Below are 18,394 nucleotides of genomic sequence, written 5' to 3' on the forward strand. Positions count from 1 at the left end.
ATCTTCTTTGTGTCACTTATCTGCACTTTTTAGTATTCTAGATGAGTGGTGTTTTGCAGGATTGATGGCATACATATAGTTGACATGTGACAATGTTTGCTATAGAGCTGAATCACCTTTAGCTTCTTCAGTGTTTTCCACTTATCTAGGTTTTTTACAGTTTTAATTTATTTGTTTTGAACTGATAACTGAACAAAACAAGACATTTAAACAAGTCACTTCGCTTAGGCTCAGGAAAACTTGACGAAACTTCAAAAGAAACCCAAATTCTCACCAAGACTCATTACAATTTGAATCTAAAACCAGTGACAAGTTAATATCGAGGGTATTATATTTTAGGAACCAAGTTGCCAGATTATGAAAAATCTTTGCCAGTAAAGTCCAGTAATATTGGTCCTTTTTAATTATTATAAATACATGAATGTATGATTTTGGTGTTCTGCCCTCCCATCCTACCTACCAGCACCCAAAACAGACAAAGGTTGATATTTAACATTTTTGAAATATTTTATTTTCTTTTTTGTCTGAAATCACAGCCATATATTCATAAATACCTAATTACTACATTCAACAAAGAATATATTACATTACAATGAATTCAAACAAGTACATTTTAAAAACAGGATTTCACAGCATCTAGACATCCTCCACTGAGTAATGGGGCTATTGCATGGGCGTGCGTTGGAGACACAGGGAGGCTGGGTAAGGGGCTCACTGTAACTGCACCTTCCTCCCCAGGTCATTGGCAGCTTACCTCAGCATGCATACTCCCTCATAAACTGATAGGCTGTGCTCTTGGCTCTCTTCTGCTCTGTAAAAATGACAGACTACACTCTGCATCCACCTGATCCTCTGAAATGGCTCGGGCCTCATTTATAAAAAGTTCTAGTGATTCAATGGATTCTCAGAGATGCATTTAGATAAAGGAATTTGGTGTCGGTTTTTGACGTGCGCATATTTGAAAGGTGTGAGACATACAGTAGGCGCTTGAATGTGAAGTCCCTGATCACTGATGGTGTGGACTGCAACTCATTCTCATGCTCCCAAATTCTTGAGGCACTTGTAATTAATATACTGTATGTAGGGGGTAAGTTGTGCTTCAGTCTTTCTAAATGAAATTTCTGCACAAGTTTGAGATTTTTCTTCTTTTTTAATCCCCCCCCTCTTTTCACACCAACCATCCCACCGCCATAACTTGTGCAGCTAGGATAGAACCCCTTAAATTCAAAACTATGATCCATACACCTCGTAGATGGCCTTTAGAGTCTCCAATCGCACATACAACCATAAGTCAGTGTAAAACTTGCGTGGCTGAATCTCAGAGCAGAGCTGACGAGGAGGAAGGTCAGGCAGAGGTTGTAAACAGGCGTGAGGCCAGGTAAATCTGATTTTATATGTACTAGGAAATACCCAGATTGGACCTACTTTTTGTGTGACTTATTTATAACCAATTGGCAACTTTGGATAGCGAGGGTCCTAAAATGGGTAAATGCAGGAAGGAGATGAGTAGGGTCAAGGGTTTTCAGCAGTGGAAGAGTGCTGTTCTGGTTTAAATGTTTGGCTACTTAATTGCAACTCAATTTAAAATTAAGAATCCAAAATGCTACCCTTATTCATTTTGGCACTATGTCCTCTCATGGCCGCTGATAAGGGCTTGATCTTGTAAGGCGTAACATTATGCAAACCGTCATATTGTTTGAGTCCAAGGTCATACAAAGTGAACTGAAAGGTCCAATGGTAGGATAAAGCATCAAGAACCAGTTTCATCAGCTGGCGGCTTAAAAGACTCTTCATGTCTTTACAAAATAATCAAATATGTCAAGTGACTTAAGTAAAAAAAAAACGTATTCTGTCACTGGATCTCAACTGGTTTCTGTATGAGAGCATCACAAGCTAACTAATCATGCCAGTAGCAGTGAAGCTGACCAGAGGAATTGTTAAGGGGCATTATATAACAGAGAGACATATGTTGCTGTGAAGGGAGGGGGATGAGAGGGCAGGAGCCATGTCTCAGGACCTCTAAGTAAGCTTTGCTGAGCTCAGATGCCAGGTGAGGCGGCTGTGGCTGAGTCTCAGCTGCACAGTGCCAGGAGAGAGTAAGAGAAGTGTATCCTGTTCTCTCTCACTCTGTTAAATGTCTCAAAATGAGCTGTTCTGGCCAGCAGCAGTACAAACACTAAAAGCAAGGCTTTCTTTTCCAACCCAAAAAAGCATAAACATATAAAAATGGCAGGCTTTTTTTCTTTTAAAAGAACAATGATTAAAGTAATAAAAACATACAAAATTCTTTTAAGTCTTCATATTATTTACAATACAAGGCTGAAGCACCTTTTAAAATTCTTATTCTCAAATTTTCTATTTCGAAATAAAACATTTCCTTAATTCTTTCCAAAAATGTGCATTTTCTAAGTTCGTCCCTAATTTGAACAGTTCTTTGTTGTAACACAGTACCACCAGGTAGTTCTTCAGCTTTTATTCTTAAGTGCATTTCCAGTTCAAAAGCTCATGTGGCCACTGTGATAAAATCAGTCCCGACTGGCCAGAAGCCTTTGGAGCGTTCAAGTCTCTTGATGACACCCCCTCCTGGGGTAGCTGCTCCCTCATTGGCAGGATTGTCTGTGTAGCTGTGGCGGCGAGGGATGCAGGGACTGAACAATAGAGCAGCAGGGACTGAAGATTGTGTGAAAAGCAGGTGCACATCTGTATTTGTGTGTGTTTGTGTTGATCTTCAGATACTCCTGTCCCATACTCTTGCTGATTTAGGGGGTTGGCTACATTGGCACGTGTTGCAGTCCCTGGTTGGCCACAATCCAAAGACTGTCGGTCCTTCACTGTATGGTCCTGCATCATCCATCTAACCATTCACTCCATTCATTCATTCATTCATTCATTCATTCATTCTTCTTATCTAGCCAGCCATATTCTCCTCCATGGAGCCATGTGCACCAGGCCATGAAAAATAAACTCTGGGTGTCAGTCTGAAAGGGGAGGTGGCCGGGGGCCTGGGGGCCTTCAGGTCGGTGTGTTGGGGTCACCTGGGAGGGTAGCCCTTGTAATGACCGCCTCTCGGCCAGTGTGTCTGTGGCAGCGTCAAACACTTCCTGAAGTGCTCCAGCTCTGCTTGTAGCTTCTCCCTTTCCACTGCCAGCTTCTGTCTCTGGGACATCAGCTCCTACATGACCAGGGCAAAAGAGAGGGAAGACATGAAATATTATGTTAACGTAACAACGAAACAAGGGTGGAAAAAAATAAATGATAAATCCTAATGTGAGAATAATAAAGAATTATAGAGGTGGACATCTGATTCATGCTCTGCACTCAACACCTTTGGCTTTAGATCTGATGACTGGGATGAAACGTCACTTTATCTTAATGTTTATGAAACCATTATTGACTTAAATTAGCAGTTTATATTAGAACATTATCATCTTGGATTATGAATGAAATATCTCTCGACAGTAAGGTGCAACTGCTCCTGCATTAGGTAGTATTTCTTGGCAGAGCACCTTGGAGTCATGGTACCTACTGACCACATTTATTTGAGATACTGGGTGTTAACATTATTTTCAAAACTGCTTCTCTTGCCCCAGGGGTGTAACGGTATTTGTATTCGTCCCGAACCATCACGGTACGGGGCACACAGTCATACGACGAATACATCTGAGTGAGTTTTTAAAAAAAGACGAGTCCTCACTTTAATCCAGGTGGCGGTAATGAGCCTAAAAGCTGCCAGAAACAGTCATTACAGTAGAAGAAGAAGTAGTTACAAAAAAGGACGAAGAAGAAAAGTGATGGAAAGTGTGGAGTTTGAGGAGCCGCCGGCTTCATTTAAATCAGCTGTTTGGGAGCACTTAGGCTTCCCAGTACAATATAATGGTGATGGCACGCGAGCGGTGGACTGGACAATGACTTTCTGCCAGCCATGTTTCACGGAGGTGCGCTATGTTGCTGGCAACACCTTTATTTTTTACTTTTATAACAGGAGATGTTTTTTTATTTTGCAGTCCATTGGTGTCTGTTCAAAATAAATGAAAAAAAGCTTGTCTTTTATATGTGATTTTATTTTATTTATTCCGTTGTACCAAACCGTGACCCCCATACCGAGGTACGTACCGAACCGTGACTTGTGTGTACCGTTACACCCCTACTTGCCACATTTTAGGCTTTTACAGGTTTTGACTTGGATATTATGCACTGAATATTTGGCAGCTTTGAACTAGTACCCTCATGTTGCTTTGAAAACCTGCACTGAGAATAAGCATTCAAATGATTTGCCAGTACCGCTGTCTGTTTCTCTGTGATCTTTTTACTTTTTAAGCCATTTCATCCACCCTGTGTATATACCATGTATATTATGAAGGACAAAAAAAAAGACCTATGTGTGGAGACAGAAGGGAAATGTGTAGGAAGTAGGCACTGGTGAATGTGGGCTTAGAGATGATGCAAAGTGTGTGTTAGAAGACACAAAAACAGTGGTGGTGTATCTGTCTTACCCCCATGCTATGAGACAGTTGCTCAGCAGTCAGACTGAGGTTGTAGTTCTGAGCTTCTAGTCTTCGACACTGACTCTGCAACACTTGTCGCTCCAAACTTTGCTCTATAGGACCACACCAAATCAAAGAAAATAGGGAAAGAAAAAAAAGAGGGTTGGGAGTTAGAGAAAAGAATTAAGCCTTCTTACAGAATCCCGACCATGTGCCGTCTAAACAGCAGATGGTACGAGGCTAAATTATCACAAGCAACTAGCACAGAGAAATGTTTCTCCTTGTTTCTCAGATTGATCAGATGGCTATTCAGATTGTGCTGACTGAATTTCTGGTACAAATCCTGATTGCACGTTTATCTGCATATGACTGAATAGTGTAGAGGAAAGGTGAACACCATCCTTTAGTGCTGAGAGAACGATACAATGACCCTTAAAAATTGAAATCTATTCTTTTGTATTGACTTCCACCAAACAATATGCAATGTACACTACTGCTTTAAGATGAAAACATTAATACAGATGAAGGAGCCCTTCAGATTTTTTCTAATCACTGCATGTTTGCCATGGCTGCTTACCTTCAGCAAATTCCTGATATGCTTCAAATATAGATTCAATCCCCTGCCACTTGGAAACAGGAGCCTCCTCTTCCTCCTCATCCTCTTCCTCCTCAGAGTCATCTGGACCAGACAGGTCCTCCCTCGTCCCTGAGGCCTCCCGGTGCTGGGGTACAGAGAAGTGCTGCCCGTTGGGCTGGGGGTGAGGGTGTGAGAGCGGATGGGGAAATGAATGTGCGTTGGAGTGAGATTGTGAATGCGGTTGCGGCGGTCGGCCAGGGGCGCTCTGAAGCTCTGGAATGTTGTAGTGAACAGATGACTCCTGGAGGTGGGACGACTCCGGCATTCCTGTAACTCCACCTAAAGGTCAAGAGGGGAGAGGAGGGAAGAGTTGTTTCATCCATTTTTATTCATCTCAATAGTGGTGAAGTCAATTAACTTGTGGCTTGAAAAAAAGATTATTTCCAACATTGATTAATCTGCTGATTATTATTTTCTCAATTCACTGACTAATCTTCGGTCAATAAAACATCCATCAGAATTTCACAAAGCCCAAGTTGACTTCTGGTTTTGTCAGACCAAGAGACCAAAATCCAAAGATATTCGATATTAGACTACCATAGAAGCCCAAGAAACCACATTTTCACATGTGAAGCAGTGAATCTTTGGCAGAAAAAGAAATCAATAATAACAGTCTTTTGTATGAACAACAATTTTGATAATAGATCAATCAATGAAGTTCATTTATCAAGCAAAATACCAAACAGTTGCTGCTTCGAGTTTCTCAAATGGGCAGATGTTGCAGCTTTTTATGTTTTGTACTGTTACACAACAGCACAAAGCATACAATTTGACACCATCCTGGGCTCCTGGAAACTGTTATAGCCACTTTTCACTATTTTCTGACTATTTTCTATTTCTTTTCTACTTTCTTTTCATTACCTGGAAAAAAATAATGGCCCTGGATGACCTGTAGGTTGTACCTCAGTCTTATTGTTTAAGGTGGTCTTCCTAGTCACTATTCAGTCCTGCTACCCATTATGCACCATGGCTTGTGTAGCTTACCTTTGTGTTTTTGCAGAGCCTTCTGAGTGGACTGAAGCACAGATTCGTGGAACTGCTGGGCAAATTCCTCCGGGGTGAAGCTGTCCCAGGGTTTGGTGCGTCCATTGACGCTGTGAAGGCCCTCTTTCGCCTGCAGGGGGAGTGGGGGCCGCAAGCTGTTCAGCAGGCTGGAGCTCCTCTTAGAGATCGGTCCCTCACTGGGCCCCCGGGCCTTGTCTGGGTAGACAGCTGGAGAAGGGGGTTCCTTTGGTCTTAATGTGTCCCCAAGGGGTTTTGGATGGCCATTGGGAGATGCTGGGCAATGTGAGGAGGGGCTATGTGGTCTGACACTGTGGTGATCTTCTGATTCAGAGGGAGGCTGGGCAAGTGCAGAATCTGCAATCATTTGAACATGTGTTAGTCATGATGAGGTCATAATCCACATTACTACAGATGGAACGCTGTAATTAGAAATTGTCGATACTTAAGATGCATCTTCCTTCCTTCCAGATATACATTATACAAATGAATAAATAACATTCTAATCCAATACTTCAGAGATGAGGAAGTGTGTATATTTATGTTCATTAGCATGTGTCTCACCAGAGATCTGTGCTAGAGGACTTTTGCACAGTGGATGAGGGGCATGTCTGATGGTATCCAAGGTTACACTCCTTTCTTTAATGGCCTGAAGCAGCTCCGCCACCCTTTCATTATCTAAGACAGAGGAAAAAACCCAACGTTCTAATCTTTGTAGCAATAGTCCTGTCTGTATCCATTTTATTCACAATTTCGTGTGTGCGCGTGTGTGCGCGTGTGTGCGCGTGTGTGTGCGCGTGTGAAAAAAGGTTGAGTGTGGCCTGACAGCGTGGGAGGTGGTGCGCTGCCATCTGTAGGCAGCAAACAGTAAATCAAGAGGATTAGACTAGGATCACTGTAAACCCACTGCTGCCACTCCCAATTCCTCATCTGTGTGTGTGTGTGTGTGTGTGTGTGTGTGTGTGTGTGTGTGTGTGTGTGTGTACAATTGCAAGTGTCTACAAACAGAACCTTGCCGTCCACGTTTCTAACTAGGGCATTTTAAAGCATTACATTATGCATACACTTTTTAATATATGCTGCATATAATATACGGGTTTGAGGTTGACATGTTCATTGTTTGACCTCTTTATGATTTCCTTCAAGGCTTGAGTCAACATGTTGAGAAAGGAGCGCATGTAAAGCAGGAAGAGCTCAGCTGAAGTGAAGCGTCAGCAGGCTGTAGAGCTGACTGAGAATGACTATTACTTTCTAAAAACCAAATGAGCATGCAATCAGTCTTCTTCTTCACTCTGCTGAAATAAGATGTCAAAGAGAAGAGACATGATATGAGTAATGGATGGGGGGATGTTTGTATGCCATGTAAAGGGCACTGGGTCAGTTCTGTGATACAGTGTTTTCTAACTAGCTTGCTGAGGTACACTGATAATGTTCAAGTATTTATCAATGTCAGTAAAACTATTTCCTTCACTTTATTCTGATGTTTTACCATGGAAGGCAATCACGGGCAATATTCCAGGGCACACCAATTCTTTACTTAAGGGAGCCATGGTTTATTGAATTAAGAATTGCTTAGAGGCCTTGTTACGCACAGTTAAGTCTTCCACTAACTAATAAGCATCACCCATATTTTTTTTTTTTTGAATTGGCTTTAAACATGACTATTAAAAGTATTTTCATGAGTACCTGTTCCATAGACTGATTTAATCTGCGTATCACTATAAACCCTCTTACCTCTCCTCTGCTGTATAGTGACATGGGACAGTCTGAACATGGTGAGGAACCGCTTCTTATCCTCCAGCTCTGGTGCTCGGTCCATCTCCTCAGGTGTGAAGCGCGTGCTAAGCTGGGGAAGAGGAGGAGGAGTGCGTTTCGAGTGCGAGACAGGTGGCGAGGGGCTGCGCTCCCTGAGCATCCTCCTCCTCTTCCTTCTCTTCTGCTGCACCAGCTCATCTCGCCGGCCCACCGTGGTCAGGCCAAACACTCCCAGGAAGTCCAATTTCTGTGCAGGGAGGCGAAAAAAAAAATTCTTACAATGTTTTGTCATGAGTGCGTGAGTGTGCCTCCATCAAGGAAAGCACGGAAAGCGTATGTGTTGGCAGGTGTTTTACCTCTGTGGAGTCATCCAATTTGAGAGGGGGCTGCTCTGCTACTCTCCTGAGATGGGCTCTCACCTCCTCCTCATCACTCTCATCGTATGAATCATCAAGCTCATAGTAGTAACCTGCAGCAAAAAAAGAGGCCACTGCTGAGACCCCACTTTTTAACTCTAAAGCTGACAGTTACATAAAACATATATTATAGTTATAGTTCAAAGCATATAAGAGTGCGTGTGACCAGGTGTATTACAACAATGTGCCTATGGTGAGTACCTTTCTCCTTGGCCTCCCTTCTCCTCCTCTCCTCCAGATCCAGCTTGCTGACGGGCCTTCGATGCTGCTGCAGGAACTCGTCATAGATCAGCATTGTGTCTGGACCCATTGCCAGTGTGGCTACCTGTCCCATCCCTGGCCCAGCAACCATTCCTAGCCCTTGTCCATGTCTACTGTGTCCTGGGTGTCCCTGGAGGCTCTTTAGTCCAGCATTGCTTTTCACAGCTCCCTCCAATTCATACTGGCTAGACAGGGACAGTGATGCCCTCTGCTGGCTGAAGAAGGAGTGGGTGGATTTCTCCAGATCAGCAAGGAATGTGCTGGGCTCCGGCAGGCCCGGAGGACCTCTCAGTGGTGGATACTTCTCCATTGCTCCCCCTTCTCTCCGTCGTGCTCCGTCCTCATATTTGGAGGGCCCTGGGGGTAGCCGACTGAGCTCGTAGTGTCCCATCCCTGAGGGCTCGTGGTTACGTCTGGACTCTGAGGCTGTATCTATAAGAGATGCAGGGTTCCACAGGGTTGTGGGAGGCGGAGGGTGGTGTTCTCGTGGTGGCTGAGGAGGTTTGGGGGAGATGAGGGGTGGAGGGGCGCCTAAGTGAGGGTGTAGGTCACGGCCTCCTGGTTCATGGTGATTTGGTATGGATCTGTAGAGATACAATTGAACAGGAGTCATGTTTATGTGTTAGAAATACAGTACAATATCCACATCTTGTCTAAAATTGATAAATAGTGTTTTAGATTCACACATGCAATGCAGAAATGCACCAAAGTGCTTATATGCCTTGCCTATTTCTTTTCATCCCTGTCAGTATGTCGGTGGGTCTGTGTATCTGTGCAAAACAGTGTTATCAACCCCAGACAGAGTAGCCCAGAGCAGAGTGAGGATATGGCCAAGGCACACAATGTCCTCCAGATATATAGGCCGGGTTTTGATGTCTTAGGTCCTTGTAGTGTGGCATGCACGCACACACGTGGACGGACACACACACACACAGACACACACACACACACACACACACACACACACAGACACAGTGTAAGAGAACAAGTTCAGAGAGCAGACTACTGAAGGAGAGGCCAGGAGAAATGTTCTCCTGACAGACAGGCAGGCAGAGAAGAAAATAACTGACATAGAGAGGTAAGGAGAAGGATGGATATTTAGAAGGGGAATCATACTCAATCATGTGAGAGAGAGATTAATAAATATGAAAAAAGGAGAACAAGGGTGAAAAAAGAGACTTGAAAAGAAATAACGGTATGGTGGTGGAGGAAAAGAAATGGCAACAGTGGGGAAGAAAAAAAAGGCAGATGGCTGATGGACACTGTCTGAAGCGTCTTTCCAAATCAAACCTGGCAGGAGCGCACACTGCATGACCAGTCAAATTATCTATGCCTCCTGTTTGTGTTTGCATTTCTGTGTGCGTGTGCGTGAGTAAATGTGTGTGCGTTATCTGCAATCTGCAGCCTGTGAGCTGTGATTCTGCGATTATACCATAGGGTTACTGATAGCAGACGTGTGTTCTCTCCTGTCCTACCAGTTCAGCATTAACCACAACCTCACTTCTGAATTACACACAACACAAACACAGGCACAGTAACAAAGGAGGGTAAGTAGGGGGCTTACGCTGTGCAAGGTTGAGAGGATTAGCAGAGAATTAGCCTTTGTGTATCTTAGCCGTCCCACTTGCTGCCTGTTTGAAACCCCTACACCACTACTCATGATACAGCAGTCATCAGGACTCGACTTTACACCCCACATCAACACCTAAACATAGATGCCTGTTTGCTTACATGTCGGCCCTGGAAGGAAGCATGGACAGAAATAGAGTAGACGTGATGCTTCTGACAGGGTTTATCTTTTTTCTACTCCTGCCTGAAAACAAACTTCTAAAGCCTGCCAGCTTCTGAGGCTTCAAAACACAGGCACAACTGTCCCTATCAGGCTAGCAGAAACAGACAGCCAAAAACCCCCAAAATAGTGTTTGCACTGAAAGCATGCATGGGTTTTGGTGTCACAGAGATAACAATCAAATCAGATAACACTGGCAAAACAGCTATGCATTCGCCAAGTCATGTGGAAATAAATACTGCCTTGGCAGCAAAAATGGGGTTTCGAATTTTGTTGGCTTGACTACATGAATTTAGCCTTGTGAGTGTTGTCTCACCTGTGTGATTCTGTCCTGTGATCTGGTGCGTCACCTGGCCGGCCCAAGTCCAGGTGCTGCTCCAGAACCTGCTGGCGGAATTCAGACACCTGGTACTGACGATCCTCTTTCTCCTGCCGCAGCTTGCGTTGCCGCGCCAACCACCTCTCCTCCTCATTGGTCCTCTGAGCCATCATTGAGGCCGAGAGCCCCGGCCCAACAGCGCCGGGCCCCATGTAGAGGCCGTGGCCTGAGATTATACCAGGGACAGGATGATGTGACTGGACCATTGAAGAGTGGAGTCCTGGCGGGACTGGTTTGGGAGCTGGAGGGGCGGGCTCTTTGGTTTTATCTACCAAAAGAGAAAGGTCAGCATAAACATTTTGATATTAGGACCGCAACTAGCTAACTTAAGAAATGGTATAAACCAATAACAAATTATCTTAAATTTTTGCATATAATTGTTTCAGCTGTAGCTGATATACAGTGTTTATATGGACATGTGTTTACAAGCACTATGATTGAGGCTACAGGGGCAGCACAGACACATACCAGCCCGATTAGGGGTGAGTCTCTCAGGCTTGGTTCGGTCTTCCTGCCCCCTCATGGCATGGATTTCGGCCAGATAGTGGCTCTCCATGGCCTTGGATGCCTGCAGCTCCTTCTCTCTCAGTGCTCTCTCCTTCTGCCTCTCCAGCTCCTTCTCTCTTTCTCTCTCCTTCTCCCTCTCTCTCTCACGCTCCCGCTCTCGTTCACGCTCTCTCTCCCTCTCCAGCTCCTTCTCCCGCTCTCTCTCCCGCTCTCGTTCTCTCTCCCGCTCCTTCTCTCTCTCCACCTCACGCTCCCTCTCTTTTTCACGCTCGCGTTCTCGTTCGCGTTCCCTCTCTCTCTGTCGCAGCTCATCCTCCAGCTGAAGCCTACAAAGCGAAAGTGGATGGGGAAACAGAAGTAGAGAAGAGATGTCAGTGAAATTAGCAAGGGCAATCCATAATCCTGGTTAACTGCTGAGATCTATGTACTTATTTTTGCACCTATGGGTGAAGTAAGGGAACTTTACCTCTCAGACTGCAGTGCTGACAGTGAAGGGTGTGTGAAATCTCCAGGGTAGCGGACCCCTTGTAGGTGCATGTGAACGGAGGGATGGATGGGGGGTAAAGCTCCCCCTGCTGGCAGCGAGTAGAAAGGTGACCTCAAAGTGGAGAGGCAGAACGCGTCATCCATCCTGGGAGATAAGGATTGCAATAAGAAAAAGAAAAAAGAGAAAGAGAAGGAGTCAGTCTCCCCGTGTGACAGTGCAGCCTTCACTTTCATTAACCTGTGTGCCTCCCAAAGAAGCAACATCACAGGGTCTTCCATCTTTCAAGAAAGCAGCAATGTCTGTCAGCTAACCTCAATCACCACACAGCAGCTAGCAAGATACTGTGTGCTGTGAGTTAATACACAACTGTGTGTTTTTGTGTATGTGTGTGACATCCACTGCTCATCCCCTCATTAAATCCATTACAGCGCAGTGTGTGATGGGTGCTGCAGTCCTCTGATCTTGCTGGGTTGACAGACCAGGGGCATGCAGGCTGTGTGATAGCCTAAAGCAAACAGGGCCCTTCTCAATACACAAACACAGTCCACATGACCGTATGTAGTATACATTTAAAATGAATGTATTTTTTAACAAATATTGCACATAGATTTTCAGCTTCTGGTGTTTTCTTTGTATGATCGTTGAGCTTCCATTCCTATAAAGAACACCACAGTCCCTAAAACAAAACTAATTTTCTTTATGAGAGAATGGACAAACCACAGTGTTGAGCAAGATATTTCTTATCCCAGATGTAGAGAAAGCTTATCTGGTAATTTCTCAAAATGCATGTGGAAAAAAACAGCTCTTGGCTTAGCTCTCTTATGCATCTTCATAATTTATTTATTACTATAACCTAGCTTGGGTTAAGAAAAGGAAAATGGGTCTTGCTATTAACTGGCTTGGTTTAGGAAGCTTTAAAATGAATACAGCTCCTTCATTAATAGCTCAAATACAGAGTTTTGTTTGTTTCATACTGCAAAAAATATTAGGGACCCATAGATGTTTTGGAAAACTCTCAAATAAATGTAGTGTTTCTCTTTGTTTTATGAAGGACCGTACTGCAATTTAGAAAGCACTAAAGAACCATTACATCAGCTCTGAAGGTTGTAAATAACATTACTGTAGCCTCTGGCAATAAAATATGATCTATATCTATTTTTAAATCAATCTCTTAAAAGCAATTTGACACAGCTGATCAGGACATTTTCAAACAGAGGCTTCTTAGCAACAGCCTGTCAGATGATGCAATATATAAAGCCTTCATTTAGGACTCTGCTCGTATGTGTTGCAAAGAGGTATCCAAGTGCTCTGTGCAAGAATTTGACACAGCATGTTTTAAGTGATACATTTGTTTTAACAGACTTCCTTCCTGCCAGCTCATGTGGATACTGTAAGTTTGCCTGATTTGTTTCTGTTATGTTATTATTCTGTTTACCAGGAACCTGATTTTTTATTTTGTACTGCCCTCTGTCTTAGTCACATCTCTCTTTAACTCCCTTACACTGAATGAAATCTCTTCCCCCAGTTAAATAAATATACAAATAAAGAACGTCAACAAAATATTTTACCTCTGGGAACATGAAATCAAGGTCAGCTATACGCTAATGTGTTTACTGCTGAGTCAAAGCAGTACTGATACTTAGATCAGCCATGCACTGGTTTGCACAATTTGCTCTCAGAGGAAATGGGTGCCAAGTCAACAAAACAAATTAATGGAGAGGCTTACCTGTATGGCGTGAAGGAATGGTGGGGCAGGTAGCTGGGGTGGTAGTAGGCAGCTGCAGCAGCTGCAGCGGCAGGGTCCAGGCCCAAGGGCAAAGAGGGCATGCGGAGGGCATCCTCAGTCGTGGCATAGGGCCGGAAACCACGGAGGTACTCTTCTGGTACAGGACCAGGGGCATTAGGCAACTGTCTGGGCAGACTGAGGGTAAGAGAAGTGGTAGGGCACAACAGAGAAAAGCCAGGGTTAGATTTGTATGTGCTAACTGTTGTGACATTTGCACAAAATAACCCATTTTCAACCAAAAATCCTCTCAAAAACCACACCAACAAGACAAAGGTCTGTACATTGGTTGTGGCTGCTTATTCCAGTGAGCTCAATAAACCCATGAACTAATAATACATTTTTTATCAAAGTGTGTAGAACCTTCCTTTTAATTGTAAACATGTAAACTCTGCAAATCCAAAGAAATGGGCAGAGCAGTGTGCGACTCACTTGAGGGGCTGGAAACGTGAATCCTGCATGACAGCACCGGGGCTGAGACCAAAGGCATAGGGGTTTCCCAGGAGGTGGGCTGGGACTGAGTGACCACCCTTTTCCTGGGGGAGTGTCCCCTCTGCACCCAGACGTTCCCTGCTGGCCCCACGAGGCCCCGAGTCAGCCTGGAGAGAGATACAGAGAAAAGAGTCTTAGTTATTGTTCGTGAGGACCTGTGACCGTCACGGTTGTCAATGCTCACGGAGCCCATCCCATGAGGGGAGAGACAGGGGGAAGAATAGGCCTGCTTATGGTGCAGCAGCCTCCCTCACTGTCTCTTCCTACCTCAGGCACTTTTATCTACTTTTTCACACAAACCACCTCCCTGTAAAAATAGACAGATCAACATTTCTCTGAGGAGAGTATATGTTAAAATGAAGGAAGCAAGCACAGAGTGGTAAAACACAGCCTCACTGTTTTTCTCTAATTGTAAACAAGAGATGTCATCCTTATGATCGATGAGGATGTGGTAATGGTACAACAGCAGTGCTTCTGGAGAGATGATCACTTTGATCTTAGCAAAGTGTATGTGTGTGCGTGCACATAACTTACACACTTTAACATCTACAGGGAAGACAACAAAGTCCAAAAAGCATCATCCTTCTGCTTCTATTTCTCTTTCTTTCTTCCTTCTTCTCTTTCACCTCCCTTTCTCCCTTTGGCAGCAAGCCTGGTCTCACTTATCCAATCCCACAACAAACACACATACGCACTCAGCAGGCACATACACTGTTTCAGAGCTACAAAGACATCCTGCTGTGGGAGTGGGAGTGCATTTTCTGAAGCTTTGGTTTCCCTCTGCCTACAATTGCTATCGCAGAACAGAGAAACTTACAACCCTTGTAAGTTGTACAAGGAAATTGTTTATGGAGAATATACAGTCGACAGTTTCACAGGTATGGTAGAACGGTTATCTCCTGCAAAATGAGACTTCAAGTTAAAGTTGGCAGGGGAACAGCTAGAAAGAATGGAAAGAGGGAAGAAAGGAAATATAGACATGAAGACATAAAAAAGAGGAGTGAGAGGAGAAGGCAGTTCTTGCCACACTAAATTAACCTCTTGGCTCCCTGGGATTAGAGAGAGACCTTACAGCAGCACTGTTTTCTCTCTCACTACTGCCTCTGATAAAATAAATCCAATTTAGGGAGCCATTACCTCCACGTCCTGTTCTGCAGCCACTGACCCAGGCTGACACTGATGTGCTAACATCCAATCTTAAATGCCTCTAATGTTTATACTCCCCACATCCCCCTCTGTTTCTTAGACGCCCCCACTTTCCAGTAGTTTAATGTTACCGTTTGCTCATTGTTTGTTTGTTGTGCTTCACTAAACAGTAAGGCACTCTAGTCAAACCTCCCGTCCCTGTAAACCCCACTTCCATTCTTTCCTAGCTTTACGAGCAGTGGGAGAAGATGGACGTTCCCTCCCAATCAGCAGCCAACTGGAAAAGAGGTTCATATATGTCAAAAGAATTCAATATCAGATAGTGGCTTGGGAGCCACAAGATCCCAGGCTCTCGGTTTGCTCTTTGCTCCTTCTTTTTTCTTTATCTGCCTCGTTGTCCTTCACTAGAAATAGCTGATTGGTGGCTGTCTGGAAGTGTTAGTAAAAGCCCTGATGACATTTGTGGATTCATTCAAATGTCTTGTTAACCCCCATGAACTTGCAGAAATCAATCACACATGTACTGTGTGTATTTCCCCAACCCCTCCTGAGCATCCTAAAGATGTACTCCTGCAAGTGCATGTTACTGGCGAGAAATGCCTCTCCAGTAATATGACTGTAAAAACAGGAGCTGTTTTCTATCACACAGTCTGTCAGTTAATCAATTGTTATTATCACACTGATAAAAGCTTTGCTAACCAAGTCCACGGTGTTTAGCAAATCTGTCATCGTTGCCTGACTAAAATCACGGATGATGCAGGTTGATTTATTTATGTTATTTGTGAGAAGCAGGTTGCACCTTGATATACCATGTCCAAAAGCGCCTTTGCCTCAGTCTGTGCCTCAACTAACACACGGTCAAGATTCAGCTCGGTAAATGATAAAATAAGAAAATGAATGCTATAGTCAGGCCTCAGTGCTCAAAGGATCCACTGACCACTCTTGATGACATATCAACACGACAAGACCCTGCTTAAATAGCAAATAAAATCATGCAAAATCAGAATCAGCTTTATTGGCCAAGTATGTGTATCCATAGAAGGAATCTCACTACATTTTTTGCTGTCAATGTTATACATAGTTACAAGAACAATTTTCAGGGAGAAAGACAGATATCCAGCTTAAAAAGAAGGACGACAAAAGATCTGTTATAATTTAATTATTATATTTAATTATTTAAAAAGGCCCAGTGTGCAGGATTTAGTGGCATCTAAAGGTGAAGTTGCAGATTCCAACCAACTAAAACCCCTTGACTGCGTGTAGCAGTGGCTGCGAAAAACGGTAAAGGCCCTATCTAGAGGTAGTGTTTGGTTTGTCTGTTCAGGGCTATTGTAGAAACATGGTGGTCCAACATGGCAATCTCCATAGAAGAGGACCTGCTCCCTCTGTAGATAAAAACAGCTCATTCTAAGGTAATGAAAATACAGCAATTTATATTTCCAGGTGATTATACACTAATGAAAACCTATGAATATTCTATAGTCTGCCAACAGACCTTCCTAAATGTTACAAGCATGACTTAGTATTTTTTTTGGCTTTTATTTGATAGGACAGCTAAGACAGACAGGAAACGGGGGCAGAGAGAGAGGTGATGACACGCAGCAAAGGGCCGCAGGTCGGATTCGAACCCTGGGCTGTTGCAGCAAGGACTCAGCCTCGGTACATGGGTCGCCAGCTCTACCCACTGAGCTAACCGGGCACCCACAAGCATGACCTTTAAGTGTTCAAACGTGGGTTTAATCTGTGTTCAATATCCTGCATCATATACACAGAGCTTGTATGTGATGGTGGCATGGTTTCATAATTGTGGCTATGAGTCAATAACTGTAAATTTTTTTGCAATTGCCAGACACAGGTTACAACTAAAATCTAAACTGCTCCTTTCCAACAAATTTCACAGGAATCCCATTATAAAGAGGATGGAACAAAAATGCCTGTAAAACAACAAAGCTTGTTGGTGTTGCAATTTTGCAACTAACTGGCTTCTGCTTCCTGCTTTTACTTAATACTGTCTCTGAAAACCAGCAAGTCCCTCGTTTTTGCCTGTGCTTAGTCTCTGCATACATGTGTGGATGCATGCACGCCTGTAAAAAAAACATGCAGAAGTGTAGGTGTAACAGGTCAGCACTTTTAAAAAAAGCATACACACCACAAAGACAGAAGCTTCCATCTCCATTAGAGAGGCACCTCAGTCACTCAGGCACCTAAACATCGAACCAGCCATCCCACTTTGACCTTGCACCCCGCCAAAAAACACCCTTCTATTCTCAAATACACTCTACTCCCCAGCAGCATGCCATGTACACAGTACAGAGCACAAATACAAGCACTCAGACTCAAAGACACATCCATTAACAGCCATCTTCCTCTGTGTGAGCCAGGCCCCTGTAACCCCCAGCGAGGGTGGGAGACCCCGCGCATTGTAGAGCGCTCGTTTACGCCTCTCAGATGGAGCCATGAATCCAAATTGCCAATTAAAAAGCAATTACAGGCAGCAGCGGGAGCAGACTCCTGCAGTCATTAAAGCAAAATGCCAACGCACCAAGCCCTCCCTCCTTTGCTGTCTTGCCTATCAACCCCCCCGAAAGACAGACTCATATCTCAGCCAGAGACACTAATCAACCTCTCTAACACACAGAAAGCAGGACACACACACACGCACACACACACACACACACACACACACACACACACACACACACGCACACACGCACACACGCACACACGCACACACACACAGCAACAAACAAGCTTTTCTTGGACGCTTTACAGGGGATTCAGAGAACAGACTCCTGCCTCTGTATTTAACCATTTTCTCTGTATGTATCCTCTCTGTATCAGACTTTCCTTTTGTCTTTGCATTGTGATTTTTGGCTGTTTGTGTCACCTCATCATTGTTCCCAACACTTTCTTTCAACCCAGTGCCATTCCTGTCACATGGAAAAACACAGATTGGCCATGGCTAGGCACACAGGTATAAAACTTGATAACAGTAGACATGGAGGGTAATGGAAGGAGATAAGGGTAAAGGTAAAAGTGCCAAAGGGTTAGCTTTTCTTCCCTGATGAGCGATCAGCATGCTTAGATCTAGACAGTATCATCTTTGTTTAAGAGGGACATTTTGATGGCGCCTATGCGTCCTTTACAGCCTTGTGGCTCTTTGTGACCACAGAGTTATTTGTGCTCGCTGAAGCAGCACTGTGCTCTGCTATGACGCCAGCTATAGTGATGCATCCTTGCTGCTGTCCCCCAACAC

At 44.0% G+C, this 18,394-nt stretch overlaps 1 protein-coding gene across 13 annotated transcripts in view; it reads right to left on the reverse strand.

Moving 5' to 3' along the window:
* Positions 1 to 482: 482 nt before the first annotated feature.
* gse1b (Gse1 coiled-coil protein b) overlaps positions 483 to 18,394 on the reverse strand; it is a 170,975-nt gene continuing 153,063 nt past the window's right edge. For 12 of the 13 annotated variants that reach the window (XM_051380422.1, XM_051380434.1, XM_051380425.1 and 9 more), the window contains 13 exons: positions 13,933 to 14,099; positions 13,444 to 13,638; positions 11,697 to 11,861; positions 11,192 to 11,556; positions 10,661 to 10,991; positions 8,496 to 9,139; positions 8,235 to 8,347; positions 7,858 to 8,125; positions 6,688 to 6,801; positions 6,106 to 6,480; positions 5,062 to 5,400; positions 4,494 to 4,597; positions 483 to 3,172 (listed from right to left, as the gene is read on the reverse strand). In XM_051380422.1, the coding sequence (XP_051236382.1) occupies positions 3,032 to 3,172; positions 4,494 to 4,597; positions 5,062 to 5,400; positions 6,106 to 6,480; positions 6,688 to 6,801; positions 7,858 to 8,125; positions 8,235 to 8,347; positions 8,496 to 9,139; positions 10,661 to 10,991; positions 11,192 to 11,556; positions 11,697 to 11,861; positions 13,444 to 13,638; positions 13,933 to 14,099 (3,321 nt within the window). In that variant the 3' untranslated portion in view covers positions 483 to 3,031. The remainder of the gene's footprint in view (positions 3,173 to 4,493; positions 4,598 to 5,061; positions 5,401 to 6,105; positions 6,481 to 6,687; positions 6,802 to 7,857; positions 8,126 to 8,234; positions 8,348 to 8,495; positions 9,140 to 10,660; positions 10,992 to 11,191; positions 11,557 to 11,696; positions 11,862 to 13,443; positions 13,639 to 13,932; positions 14,100 to 18,394) is intronic. The other variant, XM_051380423.1, reaches the window with a different exon arrangement.

The sequence above is a fragment of the Dicentrarchus labrax genome, unplaced genomic scaffold (genome assembly GCF_905237075.1).
Source record: "Dicentrarchus labrax unplaced genomic scaffold, dlabrax2021, whole genome shotgun sequence".
NCBI lineage: Eukaryota > Metazoa > Chordata > Actinopteri > Moronidae > Dicentrarchus > Dicentrarchus labrax.